Source organism: Vulpes lagopus, chromosome 5 (assembly GCF_018345385.1).
Source record: "Vulpes lagopus strain Blue_001 chromosome 5, ASM1834538v1, whole genome shotgun sequence".
NCBI lineage: Eukaryota > Metazoa > Chordata > Mammalia > Carnivora > Canidae > Vulpes > Vulpes lagopus.
In genome coordinates this window covers 112,001,623-112,020,212 of record NC_054828.1, presented here as the reverse complement: position 1 = coordinate 112,020,212, position 18,590 = coordinate 112,001,623, and the positions used below count along the sequence as shown (strand labels likewise).

At 36.3% G+C, this 18,590-nt stretch overlaps 1 protein-coding gene across 3 annotated transcripts in view; it reads left to right on the top strand.

Annotated features, from left to right (window-relative positions):
- Positions 1 to 18,590, top strand: part of BABAM2 (BRISC and BRCA1 A complex member 2) — a 407,463-nt gene that overhangs the window by 37,569 nt on the left and 351,304 nt on the right. For all 3 annotated transcript variants that reach the window (XM_041755098.1, XM_041755097.1, XM_041755099.1), the window contains exon 3: positions 3,788 to 3,864. In XM_041755098.1, coding sequence (XP_041611032.1) covers positions 3,788 to 3,864 — 77 coding nt within the window. The remainder of the gene's footprint in view (positions 1 to 3,787; positions 3,865 to 18,590) is intronic.

Below are 18,590 nucleotides of genomic sequence, written 5' to 3'. Positions count from 1 at the left end.
CAACAATACACAGCACTCACTCTGAAGTCAGTTTTGGCAGATTTTTCTTCTGTCTTCTCTGTGATGTTTTCATGGCCCTTATGGATTGGCTGGCCTACCCATTACTCTGGCTTTGTTTCCATATATGATTTGAATGTTGTCTCATACCATCTACTCTTGATTGATAACCTTGATTGCCCTTCTTCCTAAACTTGCTTCCCTCCTAGTTGACCTTCCTGAGTAAATCCACATCTTTCCATTGGCACTGCTGCTCCCCTAGTCCAAGTATCCATCATCTTTCTTTCCTGAAATGGACTCCTCTTGGTTTTTGTTTGACATCCTTACAGTCTCTTTGTCTTGTCCTTAGAGTAGGCAGGATGATCTCTTAAGCACAAAACCAGATACTATTACTGTTCTTAAAACACTCCTTTGGGCTTGGAATAAAATCTGAATTAATTGCCACCACCTACAAGGCTCTGCAAATCTGTCCCTTGCTTACCCCTTGTCCTGATCTCTTGCTGTTCTCTCCCTTATTCATTCACTCTGCTTTAGATGCATCGCTCAGACATACCAAGATTTCTTCCCCGAGATATATCAGACTTTTTCCTGCCTTCATGCCTTTGCACCAGCTGTATCCTCTGCCTGGAGGGCTCTGGCCCAGAACTGGCCCTGGTAGGACCCTTGGTGATAGTTACGTAGTAGGTTTCAGATTTCACCTCCTGGGAAGGAGGTCTTCTCTAGTCTTCCGGGGCAATATAGCTCCTGTTCCACTGCAACACTGGTTTATTTTCTTTATAACATTTAGCAATCTTGAACCATCTTTATTTCTTTGTCTCTGGTTTATCCCTTCTTTTTCCCTTTGCCAGAATGTAAGTTCCATAGGACTGGAGATGTTGTCTGTTTTGTCCACCCTGTATTCCTCACACATACAACAAACCTCAGTAAATCTTTCTACCCACGTAGGTGAAAAAAAAAAATTAGTGAGCGAATCACTCAGGTGGAGAAATGCACTTTTTAACACCCTAGGGTGTCTGGAGCCAGCTGTTCACATAGGAAGGGAGGAGGATGAAGGGGCAGAGCATAAAGCACTTTTTAGTCCTAGTTAAAGCATAAAGTAAATAATCCAAAAGGTGGTCCAAACAGTGAATATAACAACTCAGAAATTGATTTCACATTGAAGAAGGACGAGTTATTCAAACTAGAATCAAATTAATTGTGAGGATTTCCTGTACTATTAATAGCTTCAGTTGCTAAGCTATGTAAGATAGGTAGATAATTTGATCTTCAAAAAGAGATGCTCGATTGTGAATGGTGTTTATTTTTTATTGAAAAATAATTTTAAAGCATTGTTCTTTGAATATATGTAAGAGAAAAAATTCTTAGTGTTGCTTATAGGGTCATTTCTATCATTAGATCATAGTTTATATTTCATAATGCTTTAATTTATGTGTTTTCCAATAACTGCTGTTCCAGGGGCTAGAAAAGATTATACTATAAGGGAAATATTTTATTATTTTTTAAAGATTTTATTTATTTATTCATAAGAGGCACAGAGGGAGAGGCAGAGACATAGACAGAGGGAGAAGCAGGCTATACACAGGGTGCCTGATGGGGGACTTGATCCCCACACTGGGGATCATGCTCTGAGCTGAAGGCAGACGCTTAACCTCGGAGCAACCCAGGTGCCTAAGAGAAATATTTTAGTACCTTTAATAAAATATACCCCAAAGAATTTTTTATATTGAATGGTAAAGGAGAATGTGTTCTTAAAACCTGTAAGAAATTGAAAGAGGTTACTGTGCAGTTACTAGAGCAACTTTGTTGTTTCATTTGTAAACTGGTGTTTTTTAATTATCCCCTAAAGATAAGAGGAATAATCATCCTAGTGATTTATGTTAAATATATCTGAGTTAAACTTTCCATCTGGTCTTTTCTCTTTCACACTCAGATAGTTTTGGGAAAAAGTAATGGTAAATCTGAGATCTGAATTAGTTTTTTTAAGTCTATATTTTTTCTTTTTTTTTTGAGAAAGAGCACGTGCATGCATGCCCAGGCTTTTATTTATTTATTTATTTATATTTTAATTCTATTTTATTTATTTATTTATTTATTTTAAATTTTTTTTTTTTTTTTTTTTTTTTAATTTATGATAGTTACAGAGAGAGAGAGAGAGAGAGGCAGAGACACAGGCAGAGGGAGAAGCAGGCTCCGTGCACCGGGAGCCCGATGTCGGATTCGATCCGGGGTCTCCAGGATCGCGCCCTGGGCCAAAGACAGGCGCCAAACCGCTGCGCCACCCAGGGATCCCTAAATTTTTATTTATTTATTATAGTCACAGAGAGAGAGAGAGGCAGAGACATAGGCAGAGGGAGAAGCAGGCTTCATGCACCGGGAGCCCGACGTGGGATTTGATCCCGGGTCTCCAGGATCGCGCCCTGGGTCAAAGGCAGGCGCCAAACCGCTGAGCCACCCAGGGATCCCTTATTTATTTATTTTTTATGCCCAGGCTTTTGAGTGGGGGAGGAGAAGAGGGGGTAGGGAGAGAGATAATCGCAGGCAGACCGCACTGAGCCTGCAGCCCTACAGGGGCTGGATCTCATGACCCTGAGTTCTTGACCTGAGCCAAACTCAAGAGCCGACACTTAACCAACTGAGCCACCCAGGTGTCCCTTAGAATCAGCATTTTTTAACTTTATTTTTAAGTGACTATTGCCTTCAAAGTGGCCATCTAGGGAAGTGGTACATTTACTCTAACAATGTTTCCGTTCCTTAAAATACCCTTTTCAGAGATGCCTTATAATCAGTATTGGAATTATGAAAAAATTTTGCATTTTTTATTTATAATTGAAAAACCTCGTTTTTAAAAACTAAATGAAGACTTATAATTTCCTCAGTTGACTTCATATTAATATTATACTGATTTATTTATTTATTTATTTTTAATTTTTATTTATTTATGATAGGCACACAGTGAGAGAGAGAGAGAGGCAGAGACACAGGCAGAGGGAGAAGCAGGCTCCATGTACCAGGAGCCCGACGTGGGATTCGATCCCGGGTCTCCAGGATCGCGCCCTGGGCCAAAGGCAGGCGCTAAACCGCTGCGCCACCCAGGGATCCCAATATTATACTGATTTATGAAGCCAGTACTGCTGTTATGCCGTTAAAGTTATGACTTGTGAGATCATGAACAAGATCTTGTAAATCTATGGAAAGAACAAAGAACATTGTATAACTTTGTGGAGTAACAGATTGAAAAGAAACCAAACTCGGACTAATTCAACCCCCTTTTAAATTTGCAATTTATCTGAAACCAAGGGCAGTGCATTGTGCTCTGCTGTAGATGGAAGTCACTGGGGTGCCAAATCCAGAGGAAGCACCTTACCTTTGGGGAGAGAGAATGATCTGGTGTCAGAAAAAAAGTGGACTCTTTTGGTACTGAGCGAAAGAGGCTATTTAAAGTCTGTCATAAAATTACTATTGCAATTCTTGACATCAAAGAGTACAGATCTGTTTTGGTTGATTCACTTCCTTTAAAATTCAAGATACACTTATTGGAGAGAGAGAAATAGTTGAAGCTTTGTTGGTGTTTGTCATTAGAAAGCATGTGAGTTTTATTGTGAGATAAATGGATTACTTGTTTTGGGGCAAGTCTTATTGTCTTGGCTTCCTTGACCATCAAGCGCTTTTATTTTGTTTATAAGCCAATGTTTTAAACTTTGACCTATAAGGCTCACCTTTTACTTACTTTATTAAATATCACAAATATGTGGACTTTTTAAACAAAACCTTTTCTTTTCTTTCTTTAAAGCTGCACATCATTGACTCCTGGACCCAACTGTGACCGATTTAAACTACACATACCATATGCTGGAGAGACATTAAAATGTAAGTAAATGATGACTATTCTATTGAAAGTGTAGATTACAGTGCTAGTTGTCTGACTTTGTGCTTCCGTTTTTATTTCTGGCTAAGTGTTATCACTAGGATTTACCACTTTAAAAAAGTTTGTCTTTCAATCCTAGTTCTATTCAAAGTAAGGCAGTTGTCAGTGGTCAAAGTGACCTGTTTGCCTGAGTGCCTGAAATAGGCATTCACCGAAATTTTAAATTTTTAGGTCAATGCGATAATTCTTGTATTTTTGTTTTTCTCTATTGGCAGATCTTATGTAATATACCATAGAGAGAGTCTACTGCTTTAAGATACCTGGTTATTTAGAAAATATATTTAGATAGAAATGGGTGCTCTGCACCACTCCTGGTAACTCCTTCCTGGAGCCAAGGCGGCCAAGAACCATTGTCATTGATGTACTTCTGATTGCTACCTGAGCATAAGAATCCTACTCTAGAGGCTCTTTCACAGGTTAGGAATGCTAACAGGTTTCTTCTTTTATAGCAAGGGTCAGAAATGCAAATGGATACCACAGCTGGACTGGTAAGAGAAATGAGGGGAGGGAGCAGGCTAGGTGTGGTGGGGCACACCTACCCTTCTTGAGGGGACTGCTTCTGTTGATTTCTCTGTTGAGAAAAAATGGAAATCCAGATCAGTTTTGGATGCTGACTACTTTTTCAAAAATTAAAAACGGCATGAGCCAACATAATGCATGTCCAACCAAATGTGTGTAGGGTGTGGCTGGAGCTCTTGGACCACTCGTTTGTGACCTTGATAAATAGTAGGTGAGACCTACCCTTGGATTTAGTCCACCATCCACAATACCTGCCTTGGTTGTATCAGCCCTTTTCTGCTGTTATGACAATTGCTGATGCTCTAGCCCAGTGTGGCTTTGGTCACTCAGTCTCACCAGGAATTTTCTCTCTTAAGCGTATTCTTGTAGTAAACAGGGTATTGGGATCTCTCCATTCTTAAAAAGAAGAATAAAGAACATAAATGTTCAAGATGGGACAGATGAGTAAATAGTGCCTTTCAGACTGTGGACTGTGTTTTACAATTACAGGCCACCAGGGGCCACATCTTAGTATTCTGTAGAATCAGAAATGAAGTATTAAGTGAAAAATATAGGACATGCTAACTTGTGAACCTGGCATTGTTAGATCATTCTCTGGAAACCATTAAAATACGTAAGAATTTCAGCTGCCTGAGATAAGATAGTATGACATTCTAGATTGTGACTATTTTTGAAAAAAATATTAACTAAATTTAAAAGAAATAATCAAAGTGAATCATTCACATGGTAAAAAATGTAAAAAGTTCAGAAATTTTTTACACATGAAAGCAGTAGTCCTCTGTGACATTTCTTCCCAAGTCTAGTCCTCTTTCCCAAGGGAAGCACTTAAATTTTGTTGTTGTTTCAGTATGTAGTTCTTCTGGGGATGATTGCTGTATGTCTAAATAATGTTTATGCCCTCGGTTTCTTTACTTGCCAATTTTAGATATTGTTATCTTTTGACTTCCTGCCCTGATACATGAGGCATCAGCCCTGTTTTCACCATGCTCTTTATCTTTTTCTTTCCTTCCCTTTAATGTAGTTATATCATCACTGTTGGTTCCTATGTTGGTTACCCTGTGGCTAAACATTTTTCCTTTCTTTTTTTTAAGGATCTTTTTGAGCATCGTATGGTACAGTTAAATGAACAGCCCCTAGAACATTCTTTGTAAGTGGCACACAGTTAGCACTGTTGTTATGTAAGCACAGTCTCTGGGTTAGTATATTTTTATTTAGTTTCCAGTGAACCAGAGAGTGTCTTTTTGGCTCCTTACTTGTGAGATGAATATATTAGCTTCTGCCCTTCTCTCCATTCCTCTTCTTTCACCTCCTAACTTTTGTATTATTTTCCTTTGGTAGTGTCAACATTAATAACTTATTGTCTGTTTCAAAGCTAGAGTTATCTTCTGTGCTTTGTTTATAAATTGCTTGAATGAATGATATGTAGGCCTGCTCCTATTCAGTTATCGCTGTGGGGTTTGCCTGCTTTATTTATTCTTTTGGATTTGACCATGTTTTGTAGAGTCTGTGTATTGAAAATTCTGTGTTTTGTGGGATTAAAGCATAATTGTTGGAACACAGTCAGATACCTTGCTTTGATTCCATTCCTCTCTCTACTTTTCCTGTAGCCCTTCTGAGAATTTTTACTTAACCATAGTTGTAATTAGGTATCTTAGTTTCTAAGAGCTCTTTTTTGCTCTTGCTCTCTGCTCCTCTTTCACAACCTCTTGTTCTTATTTTTTGAATACAATGTCTTGAAAGCTTTCAGAGAATGTAACTTTTTAAAAAGGTTTTCTTAATTATTTAAATTTTCCCCAGGGATTGTATTTTTGTTTGTTTATCATTTTCCCTTCTCTATTATTCTGTAGTCTTTCCTTAAATAAGAGTTGGGTTTTGGTTGTCTGCTTACATTTATGACAGACAAAAAAAACTGATTAAGACTTCTGTATGGGTGAACCAAGCTTATTCATAGGTTAATGGTAGGCTGCCTCTTAGTATGAGAAAACTCTATATGTGTGTCAAGGAGTTCACCTGTTCCTGGCACTCCCTTAAATCATTGTGTCTTTAGAAAATCCCCTACATTTTTTTTAGGAGGGGGCATACACATGGCTACCATGCCATTTTTGGGGGACAGGTATCATAGACTATTCCCCATGGAGCTTTTCGTTAATTTCCCCATTCTTGGCCCCATTTTTCATTCTTTCCTTTCTATGTACTGGATGACTACAAGTTTCTATGGGTTTACCAGGACAGATGGCTTCCCCCTCATCAGTAGCCTTTTTCTCATGTTATTGTAACCAGAGCTTTCCCTGCCTTGTCTCATTAGTTACTACTCTTCCATCTGCATTCTGCCTCCTAGGCATTTGTTGAAATTGCTCATCTACGGATTGCTACTCTTTTCCCTTTCTCTTTGCTTGATATTGTTTTGGATTCTTATTTTCTCTGTTTCATTATCATTTAATGGAAGGATGGGTCTTACAAAGGAGAAGAAGTAAATGTGTGTGTAGTCCACAGTCTTGAACCAGAAATAATGTTAGATATTGTTATCTTCTTGTGAGATATTGTTATCTTCTCAAAGATCTTAATTGCTGTATGAATTTGTGTTAGAAAGCATTTACTAATATTCTATATCCTGTCATTACTGTAAGATTTTCACAGGAAACCTCTTATAACATTGATGATTCTGGTATTTGGACTGATACTCACCATATAAGTTAATTATGTCCTATTAAGCTACTGCTGTATGTTATCATATGTACTAGGGACTTAGTTTAAGCCATAGAATACTCTGTAATAATTCAGTAAAAAAATGAACTTTGTATATTGAGGTTCTTCCACATTAAGGTGAGTCCGTATTCTAGCCTTACACAGCCCATAGCCAAATAAAAGGAAAAGATACTTGATTATGCACTATATTTATAAAAGTCCATTCAATTGGAAGAATGAGTGTAGTTTTTTTCTTCTGAAATTCTGGACATTATTTAGGAAGGCGTTCTAAAGGATGTTGGTCATATGATTAAGTATAGTGTTAGAATCCCTTGCTTTAAAAAAATTACCTGTTAAACCCTAAAAGTGGTATACTTTGAGGTACCACAGTGCTTCACTATGGAAGCCAAACTCTAAACCTTTTAAATTTTCCAGATGGAAATTGTTTTTTTAATGGCTTTTTAAAATGTGATAGAATTGTCAAAAATAAATCAACTACATAAAATTATGAAACACAAGTCACTGTTCTCTGACAGTATGAAAATGGAAAAATTTACATGGAGAGAATCAAAACAAATACACAAACCTTTTGATATAGTTGAAACTTAAGATCAGTGGAACCATCTTTATTGACTAGTGTTTTGTGAATCTATCCACATAAATTTGTTCATGTCACTAATTATATAGCAAGATTATTTTACTTTCCTTAACTTGTGTAATATTTAGGTTATAGTTATTTAACATTTCTTTCTTTCCAACTCATTTTAAAATTATTTCAAAATTATTTTTGTTTCCAATTTTTTTTAATAAATATTTTTGTGAGGAGTTTGTAGAGTCATTATGGGTTGATTGTAGTAGTAATGTAGAACAGTTATATATTTTATTAGCTTCAATAATTAGTATAGGTTTATTCTGTGTATGGTTTGAATCATGGAAACAGATAATTTACTGTTTCAGCCAAGTTTATTGTAAAAGAAATTATTCAGGGCAAATCATGAATTTGCAAAGAATCATTTTCCCCTCTTGGAGAACACGAAGATCTTGCATTGCTTTAAAAGTAATGTTAGGCTCACTCCTTTTTCTTTTTTCTTTTTTCTTTTTTTAACTCCTTCATTTTACTTTTAAAAAACCTGGCAAGGCCAAACACTTTTTACATATGTTTTTACTCCATCAGTTTTTATAACCTCAAATATATCATCTCCAAGATCAGTAAGGTCATAGTGGTTAATTATCACAAGATTTGTGATTGAATTCTACCTCCTACAACCAACACAATGTTCATCTCTAGATAATTAACTCTCATACTCTACAACAAATATTTTAACGCATGTTTTCGAAAACAAATGTACGATACTGAAAGGTTATATAGTTTAATAGTCCTTGGAAAATAACACTCTCAGCCAACAGAAAAGCTCTTTGCCTTATTTAGGAAACAGACCCAGTATGAGACTTAATTTCATGGTAGTGAGAAATTGAATAAGTATCAATTTAAATTATATTCTGTGGTAACTACTAGATAAATATTTTTTAACTTTTACCTTTTTCTTTTCTCAGCACAGGGTGATGGCTAACCTAGGACTTTACAGTGTCAAAGCCAGTTATGTAAACAACTTCTTTATCTAAAGTTTCTCATTAAATCCTGTGGTGGGTGGTTTCAACTATAATTTTAACCAAGGCTGAATCAAAGTATTTGACACTTATAGTAATTTTATTTCATAACTTTAGTTCAGTGAAGTTAGAGATAGAGACTGTTTTGTTTGTTAAATGATTATCTTCAGGCCCTAGCCTAGCAAAGATATTCAATTCAATCTTTGTTGAAGGAATGGAGTGAATGCATGCATACATGAATTAATGAAGCTTAGTGTTCACATTTTTGTTGAAGTATAGTGTTATAAAGAATATGGCATTCTATTACTTGTATCAGTCTTTTACCAACAGAAATTCAGTCTTTAGAAGTTATTTATTCTGAAGGCAATTTGTAATTGGATCACTGCTCTTCATAATTCAGAAAAAAGGAAAAACAGAGTACTTTGTAGATTTGGAGTCTGTATCAATTTTGTCTTTTATGTATTTCACTTTGCCTTAAAGTAGATTAATGAAAATAGCATGTAACTAAAATTTATATTTTGAAGTATTTTATATGTTAGAAAACAGTTCTTCTATAAATGTCTCCTCTGTGAATAAAGGAAACTGTGCAGTTAATAATGAGAATGAAAGACGAGGGAGAGGACATATTTCTCCCATGAATTCGTGAATTGATGCCTACAGAATTACCCACATTCAAAATTAAATCACTGAAATGAAAAAGACCAGAAGATTACAGTACATTAGGAATGATGTTCCTGTTTCTTCAGTTCTTTCAATGTGAAGAGACAACTGTTGGTCAGTGAAAGAGTTGCCAATTTTTGTAAGATTCTCGTGCAAGATAACAAAGAATGTCTGAATTAAAGAGAAGTCCTTGAATTTCACAATTATATAGAAGAGACAGTTGGCACTTGAACAGGATTGAAAGAGTGAATCTTTGGTAATCAAGACTGACTTAAGAAAATACATGTTAAAGTGTAGGATGGTGCCACTTTATTTATTTATTTTTTAAAAAAGATTTATTCATGAGAGATGCACAGAGAGAGGCAGAGACATAGGTAGGGGGAGAAGGAGGCTCCCTATAGGGAGCCTGATGTGGAACTTGATCCCAGGACTGCGGGATCATGACCTGAGCCAAAGGCAGATGCTCAAACACTGAGCCACCCAGGGGCCCCAGGATCATGTCATTTTAATGAGTGAAAATCTACTAGTTATAACAAAACTTAGAGAAAGAGCAATGAGCTTCATAAAAACGCATATTTGTAAATATAGCGGCCCTTGTCACTATATATAGCACTTAACTCTTAAAGAAATTATTGTTTGTGTTTTTGTAGACCCTATAAATATGGCAGGGAGTGAGGCTGTTTTGTTATTTTCTTTTCTTTTCTTTTTTTTTTTTTTTTGTTATTTTATTTTCAATCTCTAGCTTATTGCCTGGCATGTAGAGGGACTCGTTTAATAGGTATTAGTGGAATGCATTAACCATGTTCATTCTTTGGATCTGGCAATGATGAGGTTTAACGAAGAAGTGACAGAACTTTGCAGTATTCTCAATTTTACAATTTCTTTGAATGGCACCACTTACGTAACTATATAAAGAGATTATTGAAATATTTTAAGTGTATTGAGCAAGTTTGTGGCCAGTAAATCAAAACTGTTTACTAACATTGGTTTCAAATTTAAAATTATCTTTTGTTTAAAATTTGTCTTTTTCGTACTAACAATTTTTTCCTAATCAGGGACTGTTTGGTATAAGAAACCCATTGAAAGAAACATAAAGAGTTTGTTTGTTTTTCTGAGGAATTATATGAATTCCATGGTGCCCAAGGGCAGGAAGTATAGCCAGGTCTCAAGAGGGACTAGAACCTGGGACTAGCAGCAGGATGATAGACACCATTGCAGACAGTCAGCATCTGTGTCCTTGTTTGTCTGGCTCTTCCTCCTGTAGCATATCCTATTATTACTTTATTCATTTTATTCTTTCCCCCCTTCAGATTTCTCTGTTTCTCCTCACATAAAGTGGAAATGGCTGAGCCCCTTATGTGGTGACTCAGTTCAAGGCCACAAGAGACAGCCTATGGTCTTTGAGTCTAAATTCCTGTGAGAGAAAGTCTGATTGGCAGCTTGGACTGGATATTCACTCTTGATCCAGTGGTTTGACCAAGAGTTCTGGGTTATGGTTACAAGGGGATAGTTTTAGCACAAGGTAGACATGAGCTGGGCAGGTACCCACAGAGGTATCGATTACACTGTTACAGGAATTCTTTCTAAAGAGCTTCCAAATGAAACTATAGACATTTCCCTTTTGTCTTTAACAATAGAAGCAATATGGTTGTTTATCATTTGAGAGGAATGATGAACATTTCAAAGCCATTTGCTACAGAGTGAAGAAGTCATGCCAAAAAATTATCTCCAAAGGTTTTGAAGTGGAAAGACTTTCCCGGAGGAAAAGCCTTTTTTTTTTTCCAGAAGAAAAAGTGAAAAAAAAAAAAAGTATTATGATTTGGATAATACTTTCTCTCCCATGTCCTCAGAGGGACATTGTAAAGTTGCTGTTCATTTCCAAGGCTTTGATACTACATCACTGCATTTAAATTTGTATGTTTTGGGGAATGCTTACAATAAAATGAAATCAGCCTTAGAACTGCTATTTTTAAGTGGGATGTTTTGTTACACAATGGTCAGACGTATACAAGGATTTTTACAGACACATTGCAAATAGTGTTCCAGAACTTCTATTTTATTGCATCTTGAAACTGAACTTCATGTTTGATTCTGTCTCCTTGGTGGCTTGACTGCTGTGTGTGTGTGTGTGTGCACATGTGTGTGTGCGTGTGTATGTGTGTATGTGCATTCACACTGGGCTTCTTGTACCTTGGATCTGTTACATACTGCTTTGTCTTAGGCAGATGCATTTGTTAACTCAGAATGTTCTTTTTCCTCCCCCCCGCCTTTGTCCTCTAAGATCTTTCTTATGCAGCACTGTAGAGACACTCAGGGTCCTGACATTGACAGCTATCCAATAGAAACTGAACACTGGGATGGTAGCCCTGAAGGACCCAATGGTGTTGTGGGGAGTGTTGCCCCAGCTGACAAAGACATTAAGGTCCTGTTGATTTTATCTTATCTAGAAGAATTTTGCACTTTGTTTGGTTTGTTACTATACCTTGTGTTTTGAATTTTGACTGTAGATCCAAAAGCTGGCTGCGGTGGCTATAGCTCTCAGCACTCTTTTTGGGTTGACAGTGTGATTTCTTTCTTACATTGTTTAAAATAAATAATCTGTTTGGAAAATGTTAACTAAGTAATCTTTCTGCCTTAACCCTGTCCTCCTCCCTTTCAGTATTTGAGGACTGAATCCCTGAGCCTAGTATTCACGGCGGTCAGAGCCTGCCATTCCCCCTTCTCTGCCTCCATCGTTGGAGCTGAGCTGACGACAATCCATGTCAAAAGCTCACCAACAACCAATTTGCTCATTGTCCTTCTCCAATACCCCTGTCTTTCCGGTTTCAGCTTTGTTTACACCGTTTTGGCATTAGTAGGTTGGGCCAAGGAAATCATAAAGTAGCCTGTTTTGGTGGCATATTAGGTTCTTCATTTGCACTCACAAATCTGCTGCTCTAATGGATGTGCTCTCTCTGGAGGCTCCTTGGCTGGCACCCTTCTTGTCTCCGAGATCACCTGCAGGGAGAGTAGGTGGTACTCGTTTTCAGTCTGACTTGTTACAGTTGAGCTAAGTAAAAAGTTGGACACTATGTCCAGGGACTTAGTATTTTGCATCATGCTGAGAGGCATTATAATTTTCCTTGGTAGCATAGTTCATTTTACTTTTATTTTTATCTTTTTAAAAGATTCATTTACTTAAAGATTATTATTATCTAGCATTCACGGTATTTTTAGAGGCTAATTAGGGAGGCAGGTCACCTTTGATATAGTGAATGTTCTAAAAAACGCTCATGAAAGGCAAGTAAGAAGTGCTAATTTTGTGGATTAGACATGATTTCTCCTGTAGGTTTTGAGGATTCCTTTGTCCTGGTATTTCAGAACATTTTATTTTCTTGGAATTCATGGAATGTTAGAAAAACTTCTGATTAAAGTTTATTAAAAAATAGCCGATAGATAATTGTTAAAATAACTTATTGAGCATTTATTTTGTAGAGAGGTAGACTTATTTATATATATGATCTCATTTAATCATACAGTAATTCTGAGGTGGCAATTTTTTTTTTTTAAGATTTTTAAATTTATTTATTCATGAGAGACACAGAGAGAGAGGCAGAGACATAGGCAGAGGCAGAAGCAGGCTCCATGCAGGGAGCCCAATGTGGGACTCGAACTGGGGTCTCCAGGATCATGCCCCAGGCTGAAGGCAGTGCTAAACCACTGAGCCGCCGCCGCTGCCCTGAGGTGGCAATTTGTATTCCTTTCTTAAAATATTAACTTTATTGAGGTATAATTTCCATATAATAAAATATACCTATTTAAGATGTATAGTTCAATACATTTTGTCAGTTGTAAATACCTGAGTGACTCAACCATAGTCAAGATACAGAACATTTCCATCCCCCAAAGATAGAGAACGTTTCATTCCTTCTATAAGTTCATCTCCTCCACCACCATCCCAGCAATTCCTGAGCGTTCTTTCTGAAACTATAAAACAATTTTGCCTGTTTTAGAACTTCATATAAATGGAATCATATACGATGTAGTTTTTAGTGTCTGGCTTCTTTCATTCAGCATAATGTTTTTGAGATTCATCCATGTTATTCCTTGTATCAGTACTTTGTTTCTTTTATTGCTGCAGTATGACATTGTGTGGATATATGTGCCACAGTTTTTTGTATTTATTCATCTAATGAAGGACATTTGCGTTTTCAGGTTTTGGCTATTATGAATAAAGGTGCTATCATATTTTTGTACATGTCTTCTGTGGAGATTATGTCTTAATTTTCTTGGGTACCTACCTAGCAGTGGTATTGCTGTGTTGTAAGCTACGTGTATGTTTATAAGTAATTGCTAACCTGTTTTCCAAAGTGGTTGTACTGTCTTACATTTCTACTAGTAATTTATGAGCAATCTAGTTATTCTATATTTTTGCCAAATTGGGTATTATTATAAATTATATCATTCTAGTGGATGTGTAGTGGAATTTCATTGTAGTTTTATGTGCTATTGGCTATCCATTTATCTTTTGTTGTGAATGTCTGTTGACATCTTTTGCTCAACATTTTGATAGGATTTTTGGGCTTTTTGTTGAGTAATAGGTAGTCTTTATATTAGTCTAGAAAGAAGTTGTTATTTTGTCAATATTTTCTTACAATCTGTGGCTTCCCTTTTTATTTTCTTAATGCTGTCTTTCCAACAGCAGAAGTTTTTAATATTGATGAAGTCCAGTGTAATAATTTTTTCTTTCATAGTTCGTACTTTTGGTTTTTTGTTTAAGAAATCTTTGCCTACCTGAAAGTCTTAAAGGTTTTTCCTAGGGAGTTTTATATTTTTACTTTTGACGTTTTGGTCTATGATCTATTGAATTAATTTTGACCATATATATGTTAATTAACCATTTAAGTGTGAGTCTATTTCTGGACTTTATGTTATATTATTCCACTGATGTATCATCTATCCTCATGTAATATAAGTTACCAAAATAACTTATATTATTCCACTGATGTATCATCTATCCTCATATCCACTGCTTCAATTACTATAGCTTTATAGGAAGTCTTTAAATTAGGTAGTGTAAGTTCTACAACTTTTTAAATAACTTAAAAAAAAAACTGTTTTGGGTATCTTAGGTCCTTAGTATATCCATAGAAATTTTAGAATCAGCTTGTCAAATGTCTGCAGAGATCCTGCTGAAATTACATTGAATCTGATGATCTGTATGTAGAGAACTCAATCAAGTGTTCCAGTAGATGAAAATGATAGTCTCTCTATTATTAGGTCTTCTTTAATTTCTTCTGGTCTTATAGTTTTTTCATGAATAGGTCTTGAAAGTTAGTCTTTGTTTTTTAACAAGGTTTTTTTTTTAAGGTTTTATTTGATCCTTGATTCGAGGATTCTGAGATCATGACCTAAGCTGAAGGTAGATGCTTAACCAGCTGAGCCACCGAAGTGCCCCTTGACAAATGTTCTTAAATTTACCTCAAAATATTTTATATTTTTGAGACTAATTTATAGCACATATAGATTTCTTTGAATTTTATCTAAGTCTTTGTTGCTAATCTATTGAAATATCATGGATTTTAGTATCCAGACCCTTGTATTGTTTCTGTGTCTTTAAGTTCACTTATTAGTTCCAGTAACTTTTTTGTAGGCTCCTTATGTATTTTCTTAAAAAATAATCATATTGCTTGTGAAAAAGACAGTTTTGCTTCTTCCTTTCCAATCTGTAGGATTTATATTTTGTATTCTTCCTTTATTGTACTGAATGGGCTCTCCAGCATAGTATTGAGTAGCAGTGATGAAATCAGACATCCTTGCCTTATTTCCAGCCTTAAGGGGAAGGTGTTTAGTGTTTCATCACTAAGCACAACTGTAGTTTCCCTTTATTAGTTTGAGAAAGTTGCCATTGTTTTTAACATGCCGAGAGTTTTTATTATGAAAAGATTGTTAATATGTTAAATGCTTTTTCTCTATTGGGATGTATTATCTCTTTTTTTTCTATTAATATGATGAGTAAACTGATTTTCAGATGTTAGACCATGTTGCATTCCTACGGTTAATCGCACTTGATCATTATGTATTATCCTTCTTACATATTGCTGGACTTGCTTCATTCATATTCTTTTAAGGACGTTTGTATCTATATTTGAAGCTATTATTTCTGTACTTCTCTCATAGTTCTTTTGTATCCAAAAGTACAAACTTCCAGTTATAAAATAAATAAGTCTTGGGGATGTAATGTGTAATAGCAAAGTTATTATAATTCTATATTGCATATTTGAGAAAACACAAAAAGAAAGCCAATAGTGGCTTTACCCTTTGCATTTCTCTTTTGATACTATTCACATTAATACCAATGATAACAACCCTGCCCAAACAAAACAAAACAAAAGAAAAATCCTTGTTTTCCTTCTGCCTTTGGCTACAGGGCTAGGTTGTAAAAGGAAGGGAACAAAATGTTTTAGTAAGATCATGTCTTTAGTGATGGGGAATTAGAGCCATTAAAAACAACAACAACAACAAACAACTTAACCAAAAATATGGCAAAATACAAAGGTGGTGGCTAGAAGATTTAGGCCATTCCAGGGAGTTTTGTAGATTTGGGATTGTAGATGAAGACCAGATACATCTACTTTGTGAGGGGAACGAAAGACCAAGGGAGGAAATAGAATTAGCTTGAGGAGAGAGAGAATTGTTTTTTTAAATAAACTCTTATGCGGTCTGAATAAAATTTACGTTTCCCCCTTCCTGGGGCCTTAGAAATTAGAATCTTTTCATAGTACTGTCATACTATGCTTTTGATAGTGGTGCTGTAAGCCTAAGTTGATGTGGTTGTGTTCAGTATATAGAAAAGTTACATACAACTCATCTCTAGTTAGTTCTCCTTTTGTACTTATGCCTAAACCTCTCCATCTGGAGAAGTGCCAATTTACCACTAAATTTAAATAAATAAGAACATTTCTCATCAATAGGGGTGGCAAATTTAGCCCCTCTTTAGAGCACTGAGCAATTTATGACCATATGTTAAATACCATAAAACAGCTTTAAAGACTTGGTCCCTGGCCATTGCCAGATTGCACCGTAGGAGTACAGCAGCGCTGCGAGGGACTGGGAATGTTTCCTCCGGCCCTCGGAGGCCTCAGTAACTCACTGATGTCACAGCCAGAGAGGCCTGTTTTCAAACATTCCCTTTATAAAGGTGAAATACTAAAAGATTCCATTTTGGCATTTGGGTGCAAAGAAGGCAAGACTTCTTTTTGATTCTTAAGGGTCAAAATTAATATGGAAAGTGTTGTGTGGGAGAATGAGTAACTTGGCAGCAGTGAGTCCAGAAGGCAAGTCTAGGAATAGGTAGTAGATATCCTACTCATTCTTTTTCTTGGAGCATGAACTGGACTTTTATAAGGTATAAGCAAACCAAATATCACATGTTTCTAAATTGTTTTCCTTTTGCCAACTTTTATGGCATTAATATTCATGTTAAAAATGGTTATTAAAATTTTGTCCCATAGCTCTGCCAGTTGTAAGGATTTCTCTTCTTCCAGGAGGATGACTCATTATTTGGTGAGCTCCAAATATTAGTTTTTCTCCTTACCATCATCACAGGCTGTGAATCATTGATGGCATTCAGTGGGCTCGTGGCTGAGGGAATAAAGGGCTGTGCCAGCAAACCTGGGAGTTTTGATCAAGTTGTGCTGCAGGACCTCAGCTGGACTTTTAACATGTGTTAAACTGCTGGTTCAGGCAGGGGGCAGTGTTAATAAATAGGACTGGGCACCAAAAAGCTTTGTACTAGATTTTTCTGAGCATTTTTTTTCTGAAGGATAACTCTCCCTACAAAGGGAGATGATGAAATTTGGCTGTCAGAGGTCCAGGATTCCTAGCCTTCTTGACTATGCAAGTGTCAGCCCAAGGGCTGATTTCCTGTCACTTCCCGTGTGGTTTGTGCTACATCCTCTTCGCAGCAGATCAGTATTTTAGGTCATCGATCATAACTGCTATCCTGCAAAATCTTGGCAATTTGATCTCAGTTTACAGAAGGCAGCTGGCATACTTCTCTAGGAAGTGCAGCTGGAGAGTCCCAGCTCCCTCTTCCTAAGGCCAGGAAGTACACTATTGTTACTTGTTGCTGCTTTCTTCCTTTAAAAGAACAAAAATCTTCAAACTTTGGCAAATTCTGAAAGTACCCGTGACAGTTTGAGATGACCTTTTCCATTTTGTTGGTCTAGGGCAAAAACTTGAGTGATCTCTGACATCATCTGTAAATCTGGTCTGGTTTTCCCATAACACAGATACGTGTATTAGTGAGATTCCCACCCGCTCCCCACCACACCACAGATGAAGTCATGCTGAAGTCCTTAGAGTCATATCAGGGTATTTGTTTTGGGTTTTGATTTTCAAGGGTAGTCTAATTACTTAGGCCATGCTGTTGCTTAGTTATTCCTCTCTGTTTCTTTCTCCCAACTCTGGGATTTTTCTCTTCCTGTAAGCAGCATCCATGAAGACTATTCACCTAGGTTCTGACTTGAGTATTTGCATTGGATTTTCAAACTATTTGGAACACAGAGATATTTAAGTCACATTTCTTCACTATTTAATATTATAAAAAAAGTATCAGTTGAGTTTTTCCCCAAGTGATCATGTGTTGTGGAATTGAGAAAGGGAGCACCTTTCTTCATTTCATATGACTCAGCAGTCACAGTTTGGCAATTTGATTTTGTTGATGTAGAACAAGAATTGCCTTTAGCCCAGTTCATCTGGGAGAAGAACCTGTTTGTAAAGAGAATGCAAACTCATGCATGAGTTATTTTACATAGTAACTTTAGCAATCTGTGTGGCACAGATCATTCTCCTTTTTCATTTTTTGTACAAACTCTGTTTTATAGGATTCAACACCATCACTAGTGTACCTCTTGGTGTCCTTTGTATTCTGTTTTTTTTTTTTTTTAATTTTGGTTTTTAAGATGAATGGAGGGCCAAGGAAAGATAAATTGTGATGCTTTACAGAAAAAAAGTGAACACCATGACAATAGATTTGATGTCAGATTTACAGACATTAGGCGGTATCATCAGAGAAGCCTCCTGAATTCTGCTAGTGCACTGAGGATGGCTTGAAGGAAGAAATTTGTATTCAAGACATAGGAGAATTTGATATCTAGATTATTTGTATCAAATCATATCTGTAGTTCGTGAGATCGTGTGTTATTAAACTCTA